General features: G+C 44.5%; 1 protein-coding gene across 4 annotated transcripts in view; it reads right to left on the bottom strand.

Moving 5' to 3' along the window:
• PHF2 (PHD finger protein 2) overlaps nucleotides 1-21,028 on the bottom strand; it is an 81,904-nt gene that overhangs the window by 38,414 nt on the left and 22,462 nt on the right. For 2 of the 4 annotated variants that reach the window (XM_046900118.1, XM_040646699.2), the window contains exon 1: nucleotides 597-20,802. The exons of the other annotated variants lie outside the window; for them this stretch is intronic. In XM_046900118.1, the coding sequence (XP_046756074.1) occupies nucleotides 597-1,066 (470 nt within the window). In that variant the 5' untranslated portion in view covers nucleotides 1,067-20,802. Of the gene's footprint in view, nucleotides 1-596; nucleotides 20,803-21,028 lie in introns of those variants that run through there. 4 annotated transcript variants of the gene reach the window in all.

A 21,028-nucleotide genomic window follows, 5' to 3' on the forward strand; every position in this document is an offset into this window, starting at 1 on the left:
TCACAGCTCTGCTGGCTGCCAAGAGGATGGGCTGTATCATGGCAGCTGCTGGAACACCCCCTGAGATTATTTTGGATGGCACAACGTACGTAAGAATGCAGCACAGCCAGTGGGCACACACTGTGGGTGCAAGCCAACGGCAGGGCACAGCACTGGGAAAAGGCAAAACTAAACTGCAAAGGAATGAAGTACCCAGGATAAGATGTTGTGCAGTCAAAGTGCTGAGCAGCCAGCCAAGGAATCAAACTCCGGAATGGCACCGTTCCTCAGGAGGAGGAAAAGCAAACAGGATTCTGCTCCTGCTTGTTCTGCCTGCAGCTGCTCAGACTGAAAGGCACATTTTTGTAATGTATGAAAACTCCTTCTGCTTTCTTGCAGCAAGCTGGGTGCTGTGGGATGCAGTCCTTGTGCCACAGCTCCATCAGAGCTCAGCCAGACAAGGGACCCCAGCCCCTGCAGAAACCAGGCAGAGCACACCACGACCACAGCCACCTTGGAGTTCTCTGCCTCACACCCTGAAATGCTTCTCAGGGCTCCTCAGTCAGCAAAACACTTCAACATTTCTCTTCTGCCAGGGAAAGTGTTCGGGCACGTACCATGGAAATTTCAGCTCTGTATATGCAGTAGTGTTCAGCCTTCCTGCACACTGCTGGTGATGAGCACAGGAAGAGCGGAATTCATGGGCTCTAGCAGCCTGTTCTGATCCAGAGGTAGGTAACAAAATACACTGTGACCCTCTGTCTTTAACAAAGGTGCGTTTGAAGCCATTTTGAATTGAAGTCATGCAGCGATGCGTAACTGTAAGGATCAGGATTACAAGCCACAAATCTTTGCTTTTGAAAAACAGCATCCACAAAAACCCCACCAAACTGGAAAAAGTCAAAAAGGTTAAGATACGGAAATAAATCTTTTCTGTAACCATCGTAAATATTTTGTCAAAGCAAGATTCTGCCAGAAACCTTTGCGGACAACCATCCTGTTGCAGCCACCACTGCAAGTATGGGACCCAGCCCTTCCCAAACCGAAGAGCAAAGGTGGGAACAACTAAACCTGGATAACTTCTCATTTGTGTGAGTGCAACCTGCAAACGGAGCAGCAGCACTGCTGGCAGGCACCAAACTGTTTCTGAATCATGTAAAAGCAGTCGCAGATTTGGCCCATGTTTTTCATAATAAACAGTTACTTGAAAATACACAAAATCATCAGGTCTCCTTGGGCAGACAGCATGGAAAACCGAAGAGTAAGTTTGCAGACAGGAAAAAAATCATCACAACAACACAGCCATCGGAGTCAAGTACGTACAGGCAGTGAAATTCCAGATTAAGCACTAGGAAATTTAAACAAACCCTGGCAGATTAGAACAGGCGTAACAGAATGTAGGGGATTCCTCTACCCATAAAGCTGCATCAGCTGCTTATGTCACTGGATTCAGCTTGTCAAGCTTAGTAAAGGTATGGATTAGGGTCTGTACGAGGGCTTGAAAAGTCTATATTTAGCTAAACTAAGCAGATGAGACCCTCGGGCACTGCATGGATCGCTACAGAGGAGGTATGAAAAGCTCTGCAATGGGCAAAGGCTTCAGTGTGGTGGGAGCTATTGTTCTGAGAGCAAGTACAAATATTTAGCTAGAACAAAATGGAAGAGTAAAAATAACTGTCCTCAGACTCAAGTGATCCTCTAAAGGACACAGTCTACTTTTCCAGCTACAACACAACTTTTGAACAACGTTTGGCCATTCACAGCTGCTCACAGCCAGAAACTGCTAACTTTACTGAACTTGAAACTCAAGCACAAACATCCCAAGCAGTCCAGGCTATCGAAACGCCACAGATGATCTTTAAGTACAAACCAATTTCAGTGTGTGCCCCTTGTCTCAAGGAATAGCGCTTGCCTTGCCAGTTGCTTCCACCAGCAGAACTCCCATGTGAATATAGGCACAAAAATAGAATTCCCGTAGTTAAAGACAGTTCCAAAAGAACATTGCTGTGAGCAGAGCTAGGGACTCTTGCTGGGCTGCTGTCAGCTCCACAGCAGTGACCTGTACTAAAGCTTGAGAGCACGTTTGCACCTTGAGGGTGAAGGGGAAGCATGAGGATCATGCCACCCTCAGGCAGAAGCCAGCAGGGTCCTGGAGAGGTGTCCTCTGTAACTCCCATGCACATTTGTTCCTCAAGAAGACCAACGGAAAATATAAAATCAAAACATTTCTGTAGGTGAAGAAAGCCATTTCATCAACCTCAGCAGAACGGCGCTGTCCATTCCCGCAAGCCCTGCCTCCACCCACAAACTTTAGCACAAAAGGTGCATTGTATTTTGCAACTATTTTTTTTCATGAGAATGCTCCACTTTGGTCCCTCCAATTTCTTTTTTTATTCAGTTCTATTTGCCTTCGAGAAATACAAACATAAAAAAAAGGCTGGAGTCAAACAGTTGACCCCCTACAGCGATCAAACGGGCTCGGAGTCAGACAATGCAGGATCCCACGCAGCGTGCTGGGGAGCAGCCTCCAGCAACAGCCCCTGCTGCACTGATTCACAAATTAATCTGTCAATACAAACCCTGGATGCACTGCCATCAGCAGCAAGGAAGTGGAAAAGCTCTCAATAGCATTTCTGTGCAGTTATTCAGGTCTGCCAATGAGGTAAAAGTGGGCATAAGAGCTTCAGCAAAGGAACTGCAAATGTGGCATTAAGGCAGAGCTCACAAAAGCTGGAAACAGGCGTGGGGAGCAGAATGTCAGGGCAGCACGGCGGGTGGGCATGGCTGCCATCCTGCTTGCAGTCCATGGAGCTGTAGGGGAGAAGACGAGAGCTCCTGCAATGGGAGGGCGGGCAGGGAGCAGGGAGCACACAGCAAGAGGCAGGGCTGAAGGCCTTGGGAATGACAGCAGGAGCAGAGTTCGAGTCATTTGTATCAACAGGCCAAGAATCAGTTTCAAAAAGCCTGCAAATGCCCCAAAACTGTGCGCTGACATCCTAGTAAGATCCTGTTCTGCTGCAAGAGCTGACAGACCACGTGGTGTTGCATTTATCCAGCTCAGCATTGTGTCCAGGTCTGAGGGCCTCACCTCAGGAAAGATGTAGATCTTCTGGAGAGGGTCCAGAGGAGGGCCACGAAGATGCTCAGAGGGCTGGAGCACCTCTCCTGGGAAGACAGGCTGAGGGAGCTGGGCTTGTTCAGACTGGAAAAGAGAAGGCAGCCTTCCAATATTTAAAGAGAGATTACGAACAGGAGGGAAATCAACTTTTTATATGGGTAGATAGCGACAGGACAAGGGAAAATGGCTTTAAACTGAACAAGGGGAGATTTAGATTAGATGTCAGGTGGAAGTTATTCACAGGGAGGGCGGTGATGTCCTGGAACAGGCTGCCCAGAGAGCTGTGGGTGCCCTGCTCCTGGATGTGTTCAAGACCAGGTTGGATGTGGCCCTGGGCAGCCTGGTGTGGTACTTGATCTAGTGGCTGGCAACTCTATCCATGCGGGGGTTGGAACCTGACGACCTTTAAGGTCCCTTCCAACCCAAGCCATTCTATGATCCTCCCTCCAGTGGAGCATTTACAGACCTCCCTGACAACTCACAGAGTGAGCGCTATCTCCCACCACCATACCACAATTTAGAAGTTCTGCCAGACCAAACACGTTGTTCTTGAGGAAAGCATCAGGTTCCCAAAGCAGATTTGAAGGAGAAAACTTTTAACTGGCGAAGGCTAATGAAGGAAAACACTCCCCAGATGTCCTGCAAAGAGCCTCATTCCCCTGGGCACTGGCACTAACACCCATGGCCAATGGGAGGCATGGTGCAGGAAGCAGCTCCCACCCACTGCTCCCCCAGCAAAGAACTCCACAGCTCTTCCTAAGTGCAGTAAGGATGGAACAAGAGGTTAATTATTGCGTATCCAAGAGTATCTTGTTGGGATGATATAAAGCAACTTAATAGTTGCCTTTAAAACGTTAAAATTATTTCACTTGGCTTGAAGCAGCATAAAATTCATTTGATAATCAGATAAAAGTGAAGCACTATTACTACTATTGCATTTTAATTTTAACAAGTAATAATGAAATGTAAAGCCTTTGATATGGTAGCTGTTTAAACCTATATATCACATTTTACAGCTATTTAAATGAGAAATAGCGCAAACAGAAGCATCTGCAATCAGAGGTTGGAAACTATATTTTTAGTAGAATCTTTGCCCTTTGCCACTCAAAGATAAAATTGCCTGTGCTCTCAATGAAGAGGGATTCGGATTTCAGTGTTCTGACAAAGCTGATGACCTTCTTAGTCAGGCAACAATAATAAAAGATGTGTACATCTGAGTTCTCATGGCATGAATGTCTATGAGGGCCTTCATTTGTAGGCTTCAATGATGTGACATATAAGTAATTTTTGACCCATTTAATTAATGGGTTAAAATTCTTCCATTCTAAGATGATCACGTATTATCCATTATCAAACAGAAGATGAGTACAGAAAAATATCAAAACCAAAACAACAAAAAGGTAACTTTGTGGGAAAGAACATAAAATCTAGTGATACCTAAAGAAAACTTCTGAATACAAACCAGCCATGCATTTCACCTATTCCCAATAAGCACCAGTCACAGAACCAACTGCAAAGCAACACAAAATGAACAGTGCTTGCACAGAGAGCTGGGTTTCTAAGTGCTGCAGGATGGCACAGCTGGGAGGTGGGTTGCAGTCAGCAGTGCCATGCTGCAGCCATTCAGTCCCAGTCCCACCTCATTCCCAGCCACAGCCCCAGTCTCTGGAGCAAGGAAGAGCGACCCACCCCTACATGCAGGCCCATGCAGAAGCACTGCAAATGTTACCTGTTAGCTTTCATTTCATGTCATTTATCCACTTCTTGCCGTGGAGCAGAGTGTAAGAAATTCTGCTAGAGTATTACATGTTCTTCACAAAGCAGACCTTAAAATACACGCTCTTTATCTACAAAGGAGGCCAGCACAATCGGACCTTTTACAGATAAGGAACCTGTCACAAGCAGGACTGGGGGGATTTGCTGAGGTTTCCCAGCAGGAGCTGAGCACAGAACAGGTCTTCAGAGCTCACTGCTGGGTACAGCAGTGTCTGCCACGTCTACTGCCAAATGCATTGCTCAGGATTTGTAACCATTGATCAGAACACTGGAGGAGGTGTTTAGTTTAACTTCCATCTCTATCCTTTGCCACTTCACTAGATACGTGCTGAAAATTTAAGAATTTTAACACTGGTAAAAAGAAAAATGAGACTTCAACCCTTATTTCACAAAACCATGCATCTGCTTCTCCCTCTCTCCCAGCAGCAGTCCAAACCCAAATCACTTTTATCACCAGCCACAAACCTGGAAGGGCACCGCATGGATGACTAAGTCCTTCACGCTTCAGCAGCAGCTTTTGTCTAGCTACTTCATGAACACAAATCCAGACGCACAGGAACATCTTGTGCACCACGTACATGCAACCTTTGAGGCATGAGTGATCAACAGGAAAAAGCGTAGGGCAAACTCTGCCTCATGCTTGCAGGGCAGCACAGCGCTGTTCCCTCAGGTACAAGGTATGTGCTCTGTGTCATGAGCACAGCCCCAGGTGAGGGTACCTGGACTTCAGAACAGCAGGCACTGACCCACACCTACTGAAAAAAGGCTGCAGTGCCTGACAGCCCTTTTGCAACTTCCTCTTTTGTGCTAAACAGCAAATGACCAGAGCCACCTGGAGACTGAGGAACACAGTTGTCCTCCCCCTCAGCATTTCCTTGCCTCATCTCACAAGAACAGCAGAGAGTTCCTGCACAGGGTAAGGCACAGTGATGCTCTCCTAATGAGACTGTGGGGCGACTGCCCCTTCAGGCTGCTGAGAACAGCTTAAGCAAAGACCTCTCAAGATCAGTTCAAATTAGCACTACCTTTGGGTAGGGAGTACAAGCAGGAACCTTCCACATCTCTTTAGATTTAAGAAAAGACTATTAATATTGGAAAATGGTGCTTGATCTCAGGCTCCTCCTTCTCTCAGAAGCTGGAGGCAGCATCAATGCGATGCAGGAGAGAACTGTTCTGGTGGGCCCAGTTCTCAGCAGACAGGGCCTGAGCCTGGGGACAGGCAGCAGGGTGTTCAGGGCCAGGCATGGGCAGCCTCAGCACGTGAGGACAAAGCACCAGAGCCCAGGTGGGGCAGCTGTCACAGATCACAAGAGGTATTCATGGCATTGTTATTGGTCATAAAAGTAGTAATTAATAATTAACCTGACCTCATCCTCAACCCTTAACAACAGGGCAGCTACTGGTATAACTTCTTGACATGTAATTTAATCATGTTACACAATAATACTCTTCTTTAACAAGACGACGTCATTTACAGGAAAGAGGACCATCCAGTTTCAGAAGCCTCCACCATCCAAAAAGAAGCATAGGTGCTGTAGGAAAATCAGGACTTGTCAGCAATGGAAAGAACCACACCTCGCATTTTGGTGGATATCCAGTGCTCACGTCCCATTTGATCACGTGTTTATTACTCATTTTTCATCAGATCCACCAAAGCAGTTTCAACTGCCCCCAAAACGAAGCAGTCGCATGGTCACACAGCAGTTATCAGATGGGCCCATGTTGTGACAGAGGTTTTTTGTGTCCACATCAGAGCATCCAGAACTGCAACATATAATATGGCGGACACAAGAGATGTTACATTAAAGAAAAAAAAATAATCAAGAAAAGGAAAAGAAACGAGCAGTTCCAAGGGGAGCAAATCTGGTGGAACGGGCTGTTCTTTGGATTTCAGTCCCACATTGTTCTCCTGGTGGCTGCATTACTGGGTAAACTCTGAGCAGGGCTCTCTTACGTATGCTCTCCTCTGTCTGATAAGCAAACAGAGGAGCCCTTCACTAAATAGAAGAATCTGTCTCATCTAATCAGCCACATATTTTTACAGAACATACAGGATTTTTTGAGACCTCAAGCCTGCTGTCAGATATGGTTAAAGCTTAGTAGTGGGTTGAAAACTCACTCTGAAGAGCAGAAAGATACACGTGTAAGTGCTACTCCACGAGAAAACCCAGAAGCAAGCAGTGGTAGGAGAAAAACAACATGTGCTGGCTTAGGCACAACTGCAAGTGTTCAGCAAGTCCCTTGTATTATACAAGGGCCTAACTGAGAGGCAATCCTGCCTCCATTGGGCAGCTAGTGCTTTACATTGTGAGAAAGTTGTGGGTTCACTTTGGGGCACTCCTGGAGCCACCAGCAGGCTGTCCTGTACCGCAGGACCTACAGACAGCAGCACTGAGGTAGCAGGGTGCTGCTGTACAACACAGCAGCGTATGTTCTACTTGCTGTTATGACTCTCTTTAATCCCAAGTAAATTGCATAACTTCTTTGACTCAGTTTCTCCACCTATAAAACAGTATTATTAATAAGTGCCTGATAACCTCAAAGGCTAGTATAGTATAATTAACAAACGTGCTCAGTGCTTTGAAGATGGGAATCTCTGTGCAAGCGCTTGGTTGTGTGACCCACACACAAATCTTTTGTTTTAGAGCTTTGTCTCTCCTGTGTGTAAGTTCTCCCGTGGGGATTTACAAATAAATCACAGAACATCCCAGGTTGGAAGGGACCCACAAGGATCATCGGGTCCAAGCCCTGGCTCCACACAGGAGAATTAGAGAGGAAAAAAATCATACAAATACTGCCATTAGGCTACAAACAAGTACATGCAGCATACACAGAGAATACTGTGCTAACGCAGTACTTGCGCTTAAATCACTCCAACAACATCCAAGCTTCTGAGTAGCTGCTATACCCATTACAGCCACAAAACCATTTGAGTACTCGGGAACATGGCATTAAGAAAAGCCAATAGTGAATGCCATAAGATGTTTTATTCCAGCAAAGAGGCACAACTCTAGCACTGCGTTGCCATGAAGCACATGGACTATGCAAGTGTGCCACGCTGCATTCCCCTGGCCAGGAGGGCTAGGGCACAGGCATTGGCTGGGCAAGGTGTCTAGGTCAGTGCCAGCCCCTTGCACAGCCCAGCACCAGCCTTCCCTCAGAGTTCTGGTGAGAAAAAGGGCATGAACTGAAGTCAGGAAGGACCCCATGTAATGCTCTCCTTTCTCATGAAACGTGGTTCTCCATTGCTTTGAAAGCATGATTATACAACTCCTCCAAGCACGGAAAGAGGGGGGCAGTGAGATACCTCCACTTGTGCTCTGTTGGTTGGATGCTGTTCTGGGAGGAGGGGTGTTGCCTGCTCCTTCTGATGCTTGCAATTGTACTGGAAGAAAGTTGCTTGCTCTAAAGTAGGTGCCTTTACATTTTAAAAAGAGGAACAGGCTACATCTGCTCGTTACACTCCAGTAATGCAAACAGGACTGAACTACATTGAGAAGCTGCTCTCACTGCTTCTCCCCTGTACCTCAGCCAGTTGTACAAGTTTTGCTGTCTTGGATAAACTTTGCTCTTCGGTTGACTGACCACATTTTGCAATTCTATTTTCAAACTTGTTTGCAGTTGTGGTATGCAGCAGAGAATTAGCTCTTTGGCAGAAAGCATGGATTACTTGACCTCTATAAAACTTTGTAAAAATGAGTGAAATCAGGACCTCCCTGAAAAACAAATGTTACAGCCAACTAAGCCAGCTGCAGAACATGTTTTTTAATTGCAAATGGCTGAGGGACTTCACGGAATTAGTGGCTATTGCAGGTGCTCTCTTGGATAAGAGAGAAATCTGCCCTATTTCTGGTGTGTGAAAACATTATCTCTGCAGTACATAGGCATTAAGGCATACATCACACCTATTTGTTTATCACACAGTCACCGTGGGGGAAAAAAAAACCCTAAACACAAGTATCTCAAACCCCAGTGATGCAAGAAACCAGAGCTTGCTGCTCTGGTTGGTTTGCTGAACTCTGGAGAGCAAACATCACAACTCGAGGTTTTACTACATGGATTGAACTTTTTTTCTTCCTCCTAGAAGGAGCACCTGGAATTGCAAGGAAAACTAAAGTAAAAGTACAGGAACAAAATGCAGACATTGAGAACTTACATTACATTCAGAGAATCAGATTTTATGCAATCAACAATATCCAGATTGTTCATGCCTGAGTCACAAAACTAGTTCTAAAGCACAAAAAACAAATCATGCTCAGTAGCCGAGACTATTATTATAGGATATGTTTCTCTGAGGCGTAATAGTTTCATCTCTATTCCACCAAATGCTGTTAATGATAATCTGTCCTCGGTCGCTATTTTTGTTCGCAGGTTATTTGTTGTGGATAAGACTTCCTGCTTTTTGAACACTTCCTATCTGATCCACTCACTGAGGTCCCCGGTGATATCTGTAATCTCAAGGCATTACAAAGGAAAGAAAAGTTTCGTTCTCTCTGCAGAGAGTTACTATTTTTACACGGTTGCATTGCTGCTATTCATAGCTACAAAATGTTAAACTGCTGCAGCAGTTCAGATGCAGAAAACCCATTTTCAGCCTCTTCCTACATTCAAAATGCTGTCAAGACAGATTCTTACAAATGTATGGTAAGAAAATTAGCCCTTAAAATGCACTGCATGCTGTACCACTACTTCACCATAGAAAGAAGAACATTAGAACGAAAACTATGTTTCTCCCCAAAACAGACAGTAAAAAAAACAATACGAAAAAGAGGAAAAGGGTCTTGAATCAAACAGCTGAGTGAGTCTGAGATATGGGGTGTCATTCTTAAAAGCATTTCAGAAGCCACTTGGAAGCCTACATCTGATTTTAGTCAGTGGTATTCACACCCAGAAGCCTCTGGATCTGTATGTTAGTGACTACATAAAATTATTAGTAAACAAAACACACAACATGCTCAGTTCTTGCTAAACTACTGCCCTCAGCTACAAGGAGAGAAAGGGAGTTCTGCAACACAGCCAACAGACTGCATGGAAACCAACAGCTCTCCAGCTCTCGCCCCATTCCTGGCACCTCAGACCTGTGAACCGCCGCTCCTGGCTTTTTGGGGAGCAAGGAAGGCCAGGGGAGGCCCTCTTATCCCAAAGCCAGCTGCAAACACCACAGCAAAGACCACCGCAGAACAAGAGAAGCCCTGGGCTGCTCTCCCAACATGGGACACGCTACGTGAAGCCCATGGCTGGTTCTTGGCAGAGGGTCGTGCCAGCCATGGAAGGAAGCCTGGTAGTTCCCAACCTGGGGCACTTTCTCCATTTCACATTCTAAAAATAGTTTCTACAGCTTTGCCTCACGTACGCTTTCCAGCAAACGCCTGACTGCGGCACAAAACAATCCTTCAAACATCTCCATTTCACCTAAGAGAGACAATTCCAGTCTCTCTAGCTTTTTTATAAAACCCTTTTAAGAGCTCGGTTCTCTTTTTCCACAAGCAGCTCACCTTCCTCTAAAATGCGTGGTTATGAATGGAGTGAAATGGCAGCGATGTGTTCTGGCCATAACAAGGTCCCCAGCTGACGTGTTTTCTGACATCACCCCCATCACCATTGGGCTCAATCAGCCTGACAGCCCATGCTGCTGTTCCCAGAACACGGGCACCACTCCACAAGCAACAGCTATTCACCTCATCTACCGCATGCGGGTCAAGAGCCTTATAAAGCAGCACAGGTTTGGCTTCTTTTTTTTCTTTTCATTGACTGCTCATTTGGATTCAAACTATGAGCCAAATTCTGGGTCCTGTTCTCGTATTTCTGAGCTGCTCTTGGGGCACAGAGAGCTGAGAAGTTGCCTTAATTGCTCAGCTGAGAATTGAGCCAGCACAGGGGAATGCCCCGGTGCCACAGAACCAGCCTGCGTGGTCTCATTTCACATCAAGTAACAGAAGTTCTCAATGACATATCAAACAACTAATTTAATTGTCTTTTCTTAACAAAAATGTAATTCTCCCAGTCAGAGTAACACAGAGTCGTGATCTTTACATATTTGATGTATAGAAAGAGGTCTGGAATCCCAATATGCTGTTACGAAAACATTTCTTTATCTCTTAATATCACGCTTAGCTAACGTAATTACTTAAAAGTGGCTTCCCAGCTTTTGCCATTACGCAGAGTCCTGTATATTTTCCTGATGTCATGCCCAAAGCAAACACCTACCAGCATCAGATTTGTTTTTCTTAGATCAAAAATCTGTTAAAGACGGACAATGATTTCAACACAGTTCTGGCCTTATGCTGAGTTAGAAGTTTCTTTCTTCCTGACAACTGGAGAAACTACAAAAGATATGAACAGCCTAGTGTTTGGCCAACCAGGCTTCCAAGAAAGCAGGGGCAACTCAAAAGCTACTTTATGTTAAAAGAGCTATCAGTGGTTCCAATAACACTGGTGCATTTGTTAAGGCACAAACACAGCTGTAAATGGAGTTTACAGTGCCTGATCTTTAAACCTAGCAGCTACTCAGTCTGGATATTCACAGTGGTACCAACATGAAGCCACGACAGTTGTAGAATGAAATTTACCAGTCTAAACAAATACTTAGCAGTTATCGATGATCTGTCACGTTTGCATTTGACATGCTAATGCCGTATTCTCCCCTAACAACGGATCCAGATTTGAAGTTCAGAACTTTACTATATTAGCTTTATTTCAGAACGTTTTTTCTGGTGCACTCAGGTCTTGACTGCAGCAGCTGTTTGGGATTTGAGCACAGGTCAACATGCAGTCCCCACCTCCTTTCTGGCCTTGCTATTTCCCCTTTGCATGCCAAATTCCTTCTCATTGCAGGAATCAGCCAACACCGCTGTTCTCACCCAGCAATCATGAAGGCCTCCAGGAAGAGCTGAGAGAGTATTTTACAAACACCAACTTGCATAAGAATCCAATTTTCCTGGTTCTGCATTTAAACCTCCATTGTGCTTAGGAACCACATATCTTTCTGTAACGTGTTCAGTGACAGAGAAACTCATGATTCTAGATTTATGTTAGAGACTATCCCCAGAAAAGCCAGATTTCAAGACAAGAATTTCAACTCTTGCTTCTCTGTAGAGGCTGGAATAAAATAATGCTCTCGGGGCACACTCATAGGACACAACGCAGCTCGTGAAAGAGCTGGAACAACACAGCTCCATCAGCAAATGCTCTGCCCAGGAACATATCTCCTCTGGTTACCAGACTGGTTACACCAGGGCCCAACTGCCATAATGCTCCAGCTCCTGGCAGGTGGAACGGCCAGCTGCACTCAAAGTAAGCATGCACATCCTGCCCAGAAAGGAAGGGGGAAACCACAGCCTGCTTATCTCTTCAGTAAAAGTGCACCTGGCACTTTTGCAGCCGCACTGCTTCTACTACCCGAGCTAACACAAGTGGCCTTAAGCAGCAGCACTTGGCACCAAGCTCAGGGCTGGTGCTTGGCAGCAGCACCCTGCAAGCCATAATTAGCTCAGCTAGCCTCATGCAAGCTCAGACCTGCAATTCTGTTCCCTCCAGGAGCAATGACAAACTGTAAGCACTGTCCAAATAACCTCTTGTAAGCAAGTGGTACCTATTTGAAATAAACCTCCCTCAACACTGACTGCGTGCCTGTGTTTCTCCTAACTGTTCCTACCCTACGCTAGTAAGAACATGAGACTCCAAGGAGCTTTCTCCTTGGGTAATTTGAAAGCTACCTCCTTTCTATTCAGGCATTTCAACGAGTTTAAAGTTCTTTTGATGTCTAAGTCCTCAGCTGCAAATCATGGCCTGAGAGAAGGACTTTTCAAGTAAACACTTCACCTCTTATTTTGTGAGGGTGCATTGGGACACACCAAGCTGTTCTGGGTTACTCTTCCACAGCCTCCTCTGAAGGTACATTAGTACAGATTTGAAAAGTTCTGATAATCCAATTCTGACTGCAGAGCAGATGAACTGAAGTCATTCCTGAGAGTCCAGGATGAGAAAAAAAACCAAAAAACTGTACTCTTTGAGACACAGGTAGGTTTCTAGATGGCCAGAGGCTAAACCTGTTTCTCTCCTCACAGTTCCCCAAAACCCCAGTTTTTCCATCCAGAAAGAAAAAGAATGAAGTCACAGTATTTTAAGGGTAGATGGTCATGTGAGATAAATTTAACCAGCGACGTAAAGACTGTGCATGCCCCTCCAGAGAAATGGCAATCTTTATCATGAGCAGCAAGAAAGGCCATCCTTAAATACAAAGTTCAACATCTTGTCACAAGTGTCTCCACACTCATTTCAATATTCCAACAGCCTACTAATTATTGCTTTAGTTTTCTCTGAAAACCATTATCTGAAGAAAGAAAAAAAAAATAAGGCAAGAAGTTCACCAGTAACAATTTAGGTTACTTCCCCAATGCAACCCTCTTTGAAACTAGGAACGGTAGCAAGGACCAGGTAGCAAGGACCAATAACAGCTTTTGCTGTTATTCCCTGCCACTGAATACCTGTGCAGTTTCTTAGTTTTGTACTGGAGGAGAAGCAAAGAAGCAGAGAGATACAATCCTGCTTTTTTTTTTTCCCCCTATAAATGCAACAATAACTAGGTCATGAGCCAAGCAGAGATGTAATCTCTCTCTCTTTTGCTTTAAGCAAAACATGTAAATTTAAAAAAATAAATACAGGACCAAAGAGACATGAAGTCCACGTAGAAGACAAAATATTAACATAAATAAACTGTGAAATATCTGTCTTGTACCTGAGTGCTCCCTCATTCAGTAATGCAAATAGTGATTCGTATTAGGACTATAAGATGTGCATTTCCTATTGTGCTCCATTTTCTGGAGGCTGACACCTGTGTCATGGTGCCATAGAAACAATATATTTGCAGTCACCAGAAGGGAAATAAGTTAACATGCCTAGCAAAATATGAATTCACACGTACACACAAAACTAATCATCTAAGTCAATTTCTGCTGTTAGAATCCATATTCTCCTGTGCATGTGGGAGCTGAATTTGGATCCACTTATTTCTTATTAATAAGAGACACCTAAATATGAATAATGAAATAAAGCAAGGAAAACACCTAAACTGAAACAATTTAAAAGCATGGTAGAAATTGGAAGGCTACTTTTGAAATATAAACAGAGCTAGCCCGAGCCTTCTCATGACTGAATTCCACATTCTACATCAAATCTCTTTTTGCTGGGCTTCAGAGGAAGTTTTGCCTTACAGTCCTTTCTGCCATATTAATATTCAGAATAACCTTCCCCTTCAGTTTTGCTCCTGACTGAGTTGCATCATTTCATTTTTTTTCTTTTTAGAATTGACTTTAAGTTTCCAGGATAAAATGCTATAAACTTGAATCCTCTGAAGTCAGTAGCAGAATTTGTCAAATTTAAGGGAAGGGAGCCTGCTCCTTGAGAACGCAGACATTAAATCACTTCTCTCTCCACCAGCTGAGACACTGTTACCTCTATACTTATATAGACCTACAGAGAAAGACACAAATAATGTTTTTCCTATAGCCACAGTTTCAACCCTAAATATACCCTATGAAGTCCACCAGAGAATTACTGCTGACTTGATCTGGGAGATGCTCAGAACCTGCAGAATTAAATGCAATGTAGAAGCCTAGGATTATATATTTAGATGACAGGCATTAAACTGTTTACCGTGACTCATCTAGGGACAGCTCCAACTCATATTCATTCCAATATTTACTCAGTTGAACTGCTGACAAGACTTAGAGGCAAAAGATACACAATTAATTGATGAACCTTTCATTTTTAGTCAGCAAGACTGTAAATATTAATAACACAATCGCTCATCTCTTATGGGCCTGTATGAGCAGAGGAGGCAGGGCCTTTCAGGGGCAAAGAAACCCAAACAAATATGAAGACTTCTGCCATTTTGTCTGCACCAGAGGATTTAAAATACCACCTAATCCCTAAGGAGGTCTGTCATTGGAAACGGGGAATTTTCCATCATCTCTATCAGTGGCCAGTCTGTAAACCAAGACACAGGAAAGCAAACAAACCAAAAATACCCCCGCATAGTTAAAAACGCCACAGAGGGAAGCAATGCAATAGGCCCTGTGTGAGAGAGGGCCGCGAGGCAACCGCTGCCTCACAGCCGTGGGGAGAGGAGGCCGAAGGGGCCCTGAATGCCAACAAAATGGCGTCAGTGACATCACGGCACAGAACCCTGCTCCAATGGCCCTCGTGTAACCCTCTGTGGCAAACGCAGCCACATCCGCTGAAGCGCCGCAGCACGATGCCAGGGCAGGCTCCCATCTTCTCACTGACAGCAAATTAAGAACAAAGAGACAGCTGTGCTGCGCTAGCCCAGTTCTGTCAGTTGGACCTGGCTTAAAATCAGTTTAGCCCTATGCTTTAAAAGAAAACCCCGATGATCATGTAACTTACCAAGTTTCTAGTTGAAAGTAAATTCTGTATGGGACAATACCACAAAATGCCCGTGCTTACCACAATTCTGGGAGAAGAAACTGATGCTGTAGATGTGCAGCTGCTGAGAGCTGCCCAAGAGCCCTGCAAGAGGGAAAGGCTCTGAACCTTCATGCTGTTGGAACTGCCTCAGCATCTGTGCATTTCCTTACAAAACCTGGGAGGAGGTGGCAACGTGGGGAGAATCACAGAATGGCGTAGGTTGGAAGGGACCTTTCAGATCATCTAGTTCTAACTCCCCTGCTATGAGCAGGGTTGCCACCCAGCAGGTCAGGCTGCCCAGGGCCCCATCCAACCTGGCCTTGAGCACCTCCAGTTGATGGAGCACCCACAACCTCTCTGGGCCAGAGTTCTCTCTCTGCCAGTGCCTCACCTCCCTCTGAGTAAAGAATTTTCTCTTATCATCTAACCTAGATCTCCTCTCTTTTAGTTCAAAGCCATCCCCCATTGTCCTATTACCATCAGACCATGTAAAAAGTCAGTCCCGCTCCTGTCTATAAACTCCTTTCAGGTACTGGAAGGAAGTTGCCCACAGCTTAGGCCTTTGGTGAATTAAGCCCCATATTTCCTCATTTCAGAAAGAGATGAAAAAAATTAAAAAAAAAAATCATCGGTCTCACATCTTAAATTTCTACAGATACCATCACTGCAGAAAATAAAGGAATTTGCACTGACCCGGTGTGTGGCTGATTACACAGCATCCAGTGTAGGAGCAGCAGGCCAGCCTGGTGAGCTGAGGGCTGGGGTAGGCACTGGCACAACCGACACAGTGAAAGTGAAAGACAAGTGAGATCTGAGCACCAGATGTATTGGTTATTGATAAACCTGTCCCAAAGTCAAGCAGTACTTCAGGAGGTACTCATCGCTAATTTCAAACAGAAGTTGAAATGCAGTTACGTAGGAAAATTTTGCACCATCTGGGCCTTACATTACAGCATTTTTCCACTGAGTAGCACTTGTGCAAGGCATAACTCTCCAAGAGGCAAAGCCTACATCTTTATTTAAAGCTCAATTGCTCTCCTCCACCCCTTGAATAATTGTAGAGCAGGATTTGGAGAATAACGATAAAAATCCTCCTTACTATGTCTTGAAGAAGGGGCTAAATATTGCAGATCATCATATTTATGGAGAAAAATGAGCCTGCATAATTCAGTCAAGCTGGACTAAATGGAAAGCACAGCCACCATGGTGTCTGCTCACAGCCCATTAGGTCCAGTGTGACAAATTGGCTGCCATGCACATCACAGTCTCAGCCTCCCATAACAGAATGACATGTCAGGGTCACAGGGCTCCCTACAAGACTATGCTTTCCCTTTATTAACATCATCTGCCCTTATGCATCTTTGTTATGAGCAACTGTTATTGCACCACCTGAATTCCTGCAACTTCACTAAAACCTTCCAGGACAGAACAGGATCTTAAGGAGTACGTGGAGCACCCAGCCCCCATGTATGTCAAAAATCAATGCCTTGGGAGAAAAGCTGACAGCTCGTGTCTCTTCAAACTAAGCAATTCTGATATCAGCATGCAATTAAATGATAAAAGCAGAGATATGCATTACAACCACTTTTGCCATATCCATCAAAAGTTCTTCCCTCAATCGTTATTTTAGGGTTTTGATGAGACACTGCAATCATTTCTGGAGGGTGATTGGAAAAGTCCGGGTCTTGATCCAGACAACTGAAACCAAAACAGTGCCGGGGTCCACCTGCAAGACTGGAACCTTAACCTGAAGTCTCCTCAGAACAAGCTGAGCAGCAGGCTGCAGAGAGGAACAGCAAGAACATCCTGGGCCTGTACTGTTGGCCAACAAAAATCCCACTGAGTGTAAAATCACCTCCTCAGGCTCTGACAGGCTCCCAAGCAGTTCTAAGAAGAGGTCCCACTAAATACCAATGCAACTATGTGTACATATCAAAATGCAACTGCCATCATTCAGAGTAGCAAAATATCAGACGCCTTACAAAGGCAAAGGAAACAAGACACAATTTTAAAAGATAACTGCTGATCTCTGACAAGGTGCCAGACCTCAGGGTTAAGAGCTTTTGTCCATTAGAGAAGCACATTTTTCTCTGCCCTGACCTCCCAGAAGCACCTTGGACATGCAGCCTCCATTTTGCATTTGCCTCCCAATTAGCGCCCACCATGTGAGCGACTGCTGCGTGCAGACACCTGTCAGCTACTGCTGGGCTGGGAGCAGCATCTCGCATGGCAGGCTGCTGGCTGCACTGCTGCTGCTGGCAAACTGCGTATGCTGAGAGCCCCGGAGCCAATTACAAAAACTTACGGATGGTGATTTTATGCTTTGCCTTGTTATAAATAATAAGGTTACAGTTTGTTCAGAGATCTTTTGATTTTTTTTTCTTTTCCTTTGGGAGACTTGTGGGTTTTAATGGCATTAATTTCTATTTGCCAACCTTGTCCCTATAAATGAGGATGTTCATTAATTTAATGTTAAGTGATGAGCACTATAATTAGAACACATTTAAAATGCAGCGCATCTAAATCAAAGACCATCCAAGATGTTCTTTTTTCTATTAAGATATAATTTGAAGGAGACCTACTGCTTAGTTTAAAACAAATGATATTTTTCAACAATCTCTTCCCACTAGGGTAGTGTGCAGGCCAATGCAATGCACCAAACAGTGATTCTTCCCAGTTGATATTTTTTCATGTGCTCTGGAGTCCAATGGTTTTTGCTAGCTATTATATCAATACTTAAGGGAGAACATTGAGTTTATTACTTAGTTTTTGCCACCAATAGCCATTAAAAAAAAAAAAAGGAAGGAAAATAGTTGTGATTCTGGGAAGCAGAATGTAATGTCACAACTTTGATGATATGTAGCCCAGGTTATAGCAGTTGCAGTTTATTCTATTTCAGTAGGGGCAGACTCACTGGAGACAGACACAAGAATCCCTGAGAAGGAAGCAGCTAAGGTAGAAGTACATACACTGGGCAAATCATAAGCCCAAGCCAAGGGCCAGCTTCGTTCCTAGAGTACGCTTTGTGTTATGCCACGTAGATCACTCAAGAATGCCTGGAACTGCCATTTTGCCACTGCAGGCCAGGCTGGTTGCAGGTCCAGATTAGTCAAGTTCTAGCCTTTGAATACAGAAGTTGCTCAGTGGGACTCACAGCACTCTGTCACTTCAAGCATACAGCACTGGTCACATAGCCCTCTCCAGCCCTGCACTATAAGCATCAGATGCCCTGTTTGATCCTAGCTGGGACATGAGGTCCCAGAACAAGCAAAAGGCTACATCATACAGTGTTCAGGGAATAACTGCTCTCACATAGCCCATTGTGACCCCATGGCTTAAACACCATTATCTTCAGTCAGGTACAGAGCTGGCATTAACCCTTTCTTCCATGCAGAGGATCAAGATGTGGGTAGTTAAAGTGATTTGCTGCAGGTAATATAGAAAAATCGGTTAAGCAGCAGATACAGTTCTTCCAGCTCCTACTGTTGGAAAGACAACGCTCACACAAATATATCGACCACAAACAAATGTAGGCTGAAAAGGTTTCTAAATAGGGGTGGGGGTGAAAAATGCCAGACAAAACTCTTTCCCTCCTTGTTATTTTATATCAAATCAAAATTCTGTTTCATCTCACTCTTGTATAATTTAAAACAATTAAAGGCTTAGTGATTTGACCCCAAGGTTTAATCATATAACTCCAACTGACAGCAATGTCTGTCATCTGAATGACATCAAAGGCAACACCTTGAAAAGGTCACATTTACCAGAGTCAACATGGAGAGTATGGCTTATGCATTTTCTCAAACAGCAACACATTACCAACTATATCCAAAACTCATCCTCTGCTTACGACATCTTAAAGCTGGAGCCTGATTCTGCTCATCAGGCTGTCATGTAGGAACACGCTAATGGAAATCAAGGGACACATCCAAATGTAAATCTAAATTCTGATATCAGCTACAATTCCAGTTTCTTTCCCAAATCCGTACAGTAGTTACAAAGTTTGTCCTTGAGTTTCTTTGCTTGACTGCTGCCCTCTCATCTTGCCTTCTGGTCAAACCCTCAACCATATGCCACGTACAGTATTTGCTCTCAGCACAGGACATTTGTGGAGGCACCTGTTAGTGTGCCAAGGATTCATTGCTGAAAACAGGACCCTGCCAAAGGCAGTCTGTTTGGCGGAGAAACTGCTCAGCCCTGTGTGATTACAGCTGTTCTGAGTCTTGTTCGGCCCCTTCTCCTTACTGGATTTTCCAAAAGCATATGGGAAATAAGCCAAGAGGGAAACAACAGAGAAAGAGGCAGCGGTAAAAAGCAGGAAGAATACAAAAACTTAAAGGAGAAAATTGCAAAGCTAGAGTGAATTAAAAACAAAAGGGCAAGAAGTACATTAAACAACATAAAAATAACCTGCCTCTCAAAATCATCCTCTTATTTTGCAATTCATTCTTCGTGCAACTCAACTGAAAGAAGTGGCATTCGTCCACAAAAGAATCCAGCCACACGCAGCAATAAAACTTCCATTCTTTACAGGCTACTCTGACATAAGGAAATTGCAGGGAGCCCAGAAGTGCTCATTATGACCTGGTAGCTGGGGGAGGTTACGCTGGTTGGCAGACTGCACCATTTGAACACCATACAAGTGTTCAAAAGCACTGCATTGTGTCTGAGCTATGCAACAGAAGATTTTGATGCGGGTAACAAAGCTCTGTGCTTTAAGGTGTAAGCTGATAGCCTGCAGGTGTGAAAGAAGAATTTGTATGCACACTTTTTTTTTTCCCCTCTGTTGCTTCCTTTCTCTCCCCACTCCTTCCTCTAGTTACTTTCTGTTCTTCACATACAGTTTTCCATTTCACCCTCAACTGATGTGCCAGGTGTTAGCTAATGACTGCAAAATAGATACCAGCCAAAACACCGCGCTGACTCAGCGTGATAGAGCCCATGTTCCTCTGTTACAAAACACGAAGGCAATGTAATATTCAAAATATATACTTGAACAGATCATTTCTGGCACCCTGAAGAAAAATTCAAAGGCAAAGCCAATTATGTGGAGTGGAGAAGATCGGGAGTCAGCACAGTGCCTTGTGGATATTCCATTTTGTTAGTGCCAGGATCTCCATGGAGCTCACGGATTGCTTGGCTACAACCACAGATTTAAGAATAACCTCTTGTCTAAAGACCTTGGTGAAGCTCGCGCAGTTGGTCTACTCCGGTCACATCATCTTCCTTCCCCATCTCTTCAGAACTGCCAGGACAAAAACTGTTTTGATATCATCTAAAGCAAAATTTGAAGTGTGTTGCCAAAAAGCTTTCAGGCGGGTACAGTGCTCAGCAGACAGCGCCTCAAGTGCACCAGCACACATCTTCCTGTCTGTAATCCCTTCTCAGCACAATGCTTTCAACGACTGAAACCCAGGGCTGGATTTCTCAAGGGGCTGACAAGCACACCGATGGGCTGCACACCTCCTGCCTCCCCTTCCACACACCTCACCAACACCCAGATGCAGGGCAGTCCCTTCTCCACTTCAGATTGTCTTTCTGGTCAAGACTCTAGAGAAGAGCACACAAAGCACTACGAGATCTGGGATTAAAACGGTATGAAACTTGATCATGATACATGCCTGCAACATACTTCATTTTGTTTGGGTAAGAGAGCTTGCCCAAACACACCCCAGATAATGGGAATGTTCTCCCTATCTGGAATTTCTGAAAGCACTGAGGTATTTC

This window comes from Gallus gallus, chromosome 12 (assembly GCF_016699485.2).
Source record: "Gallus gallus isolate bGalGal1 chromosome 12, bGalGal1.mat.broiler.GRCg7b, whole genome shotgun sequence".
Classification (NCBI taxonomy): domain Eukaryota; kingdom Metazoa; phylum Chordata; class Aves; order Galliformes; family Phasianidae; genus Gallus; species Gallus gallus.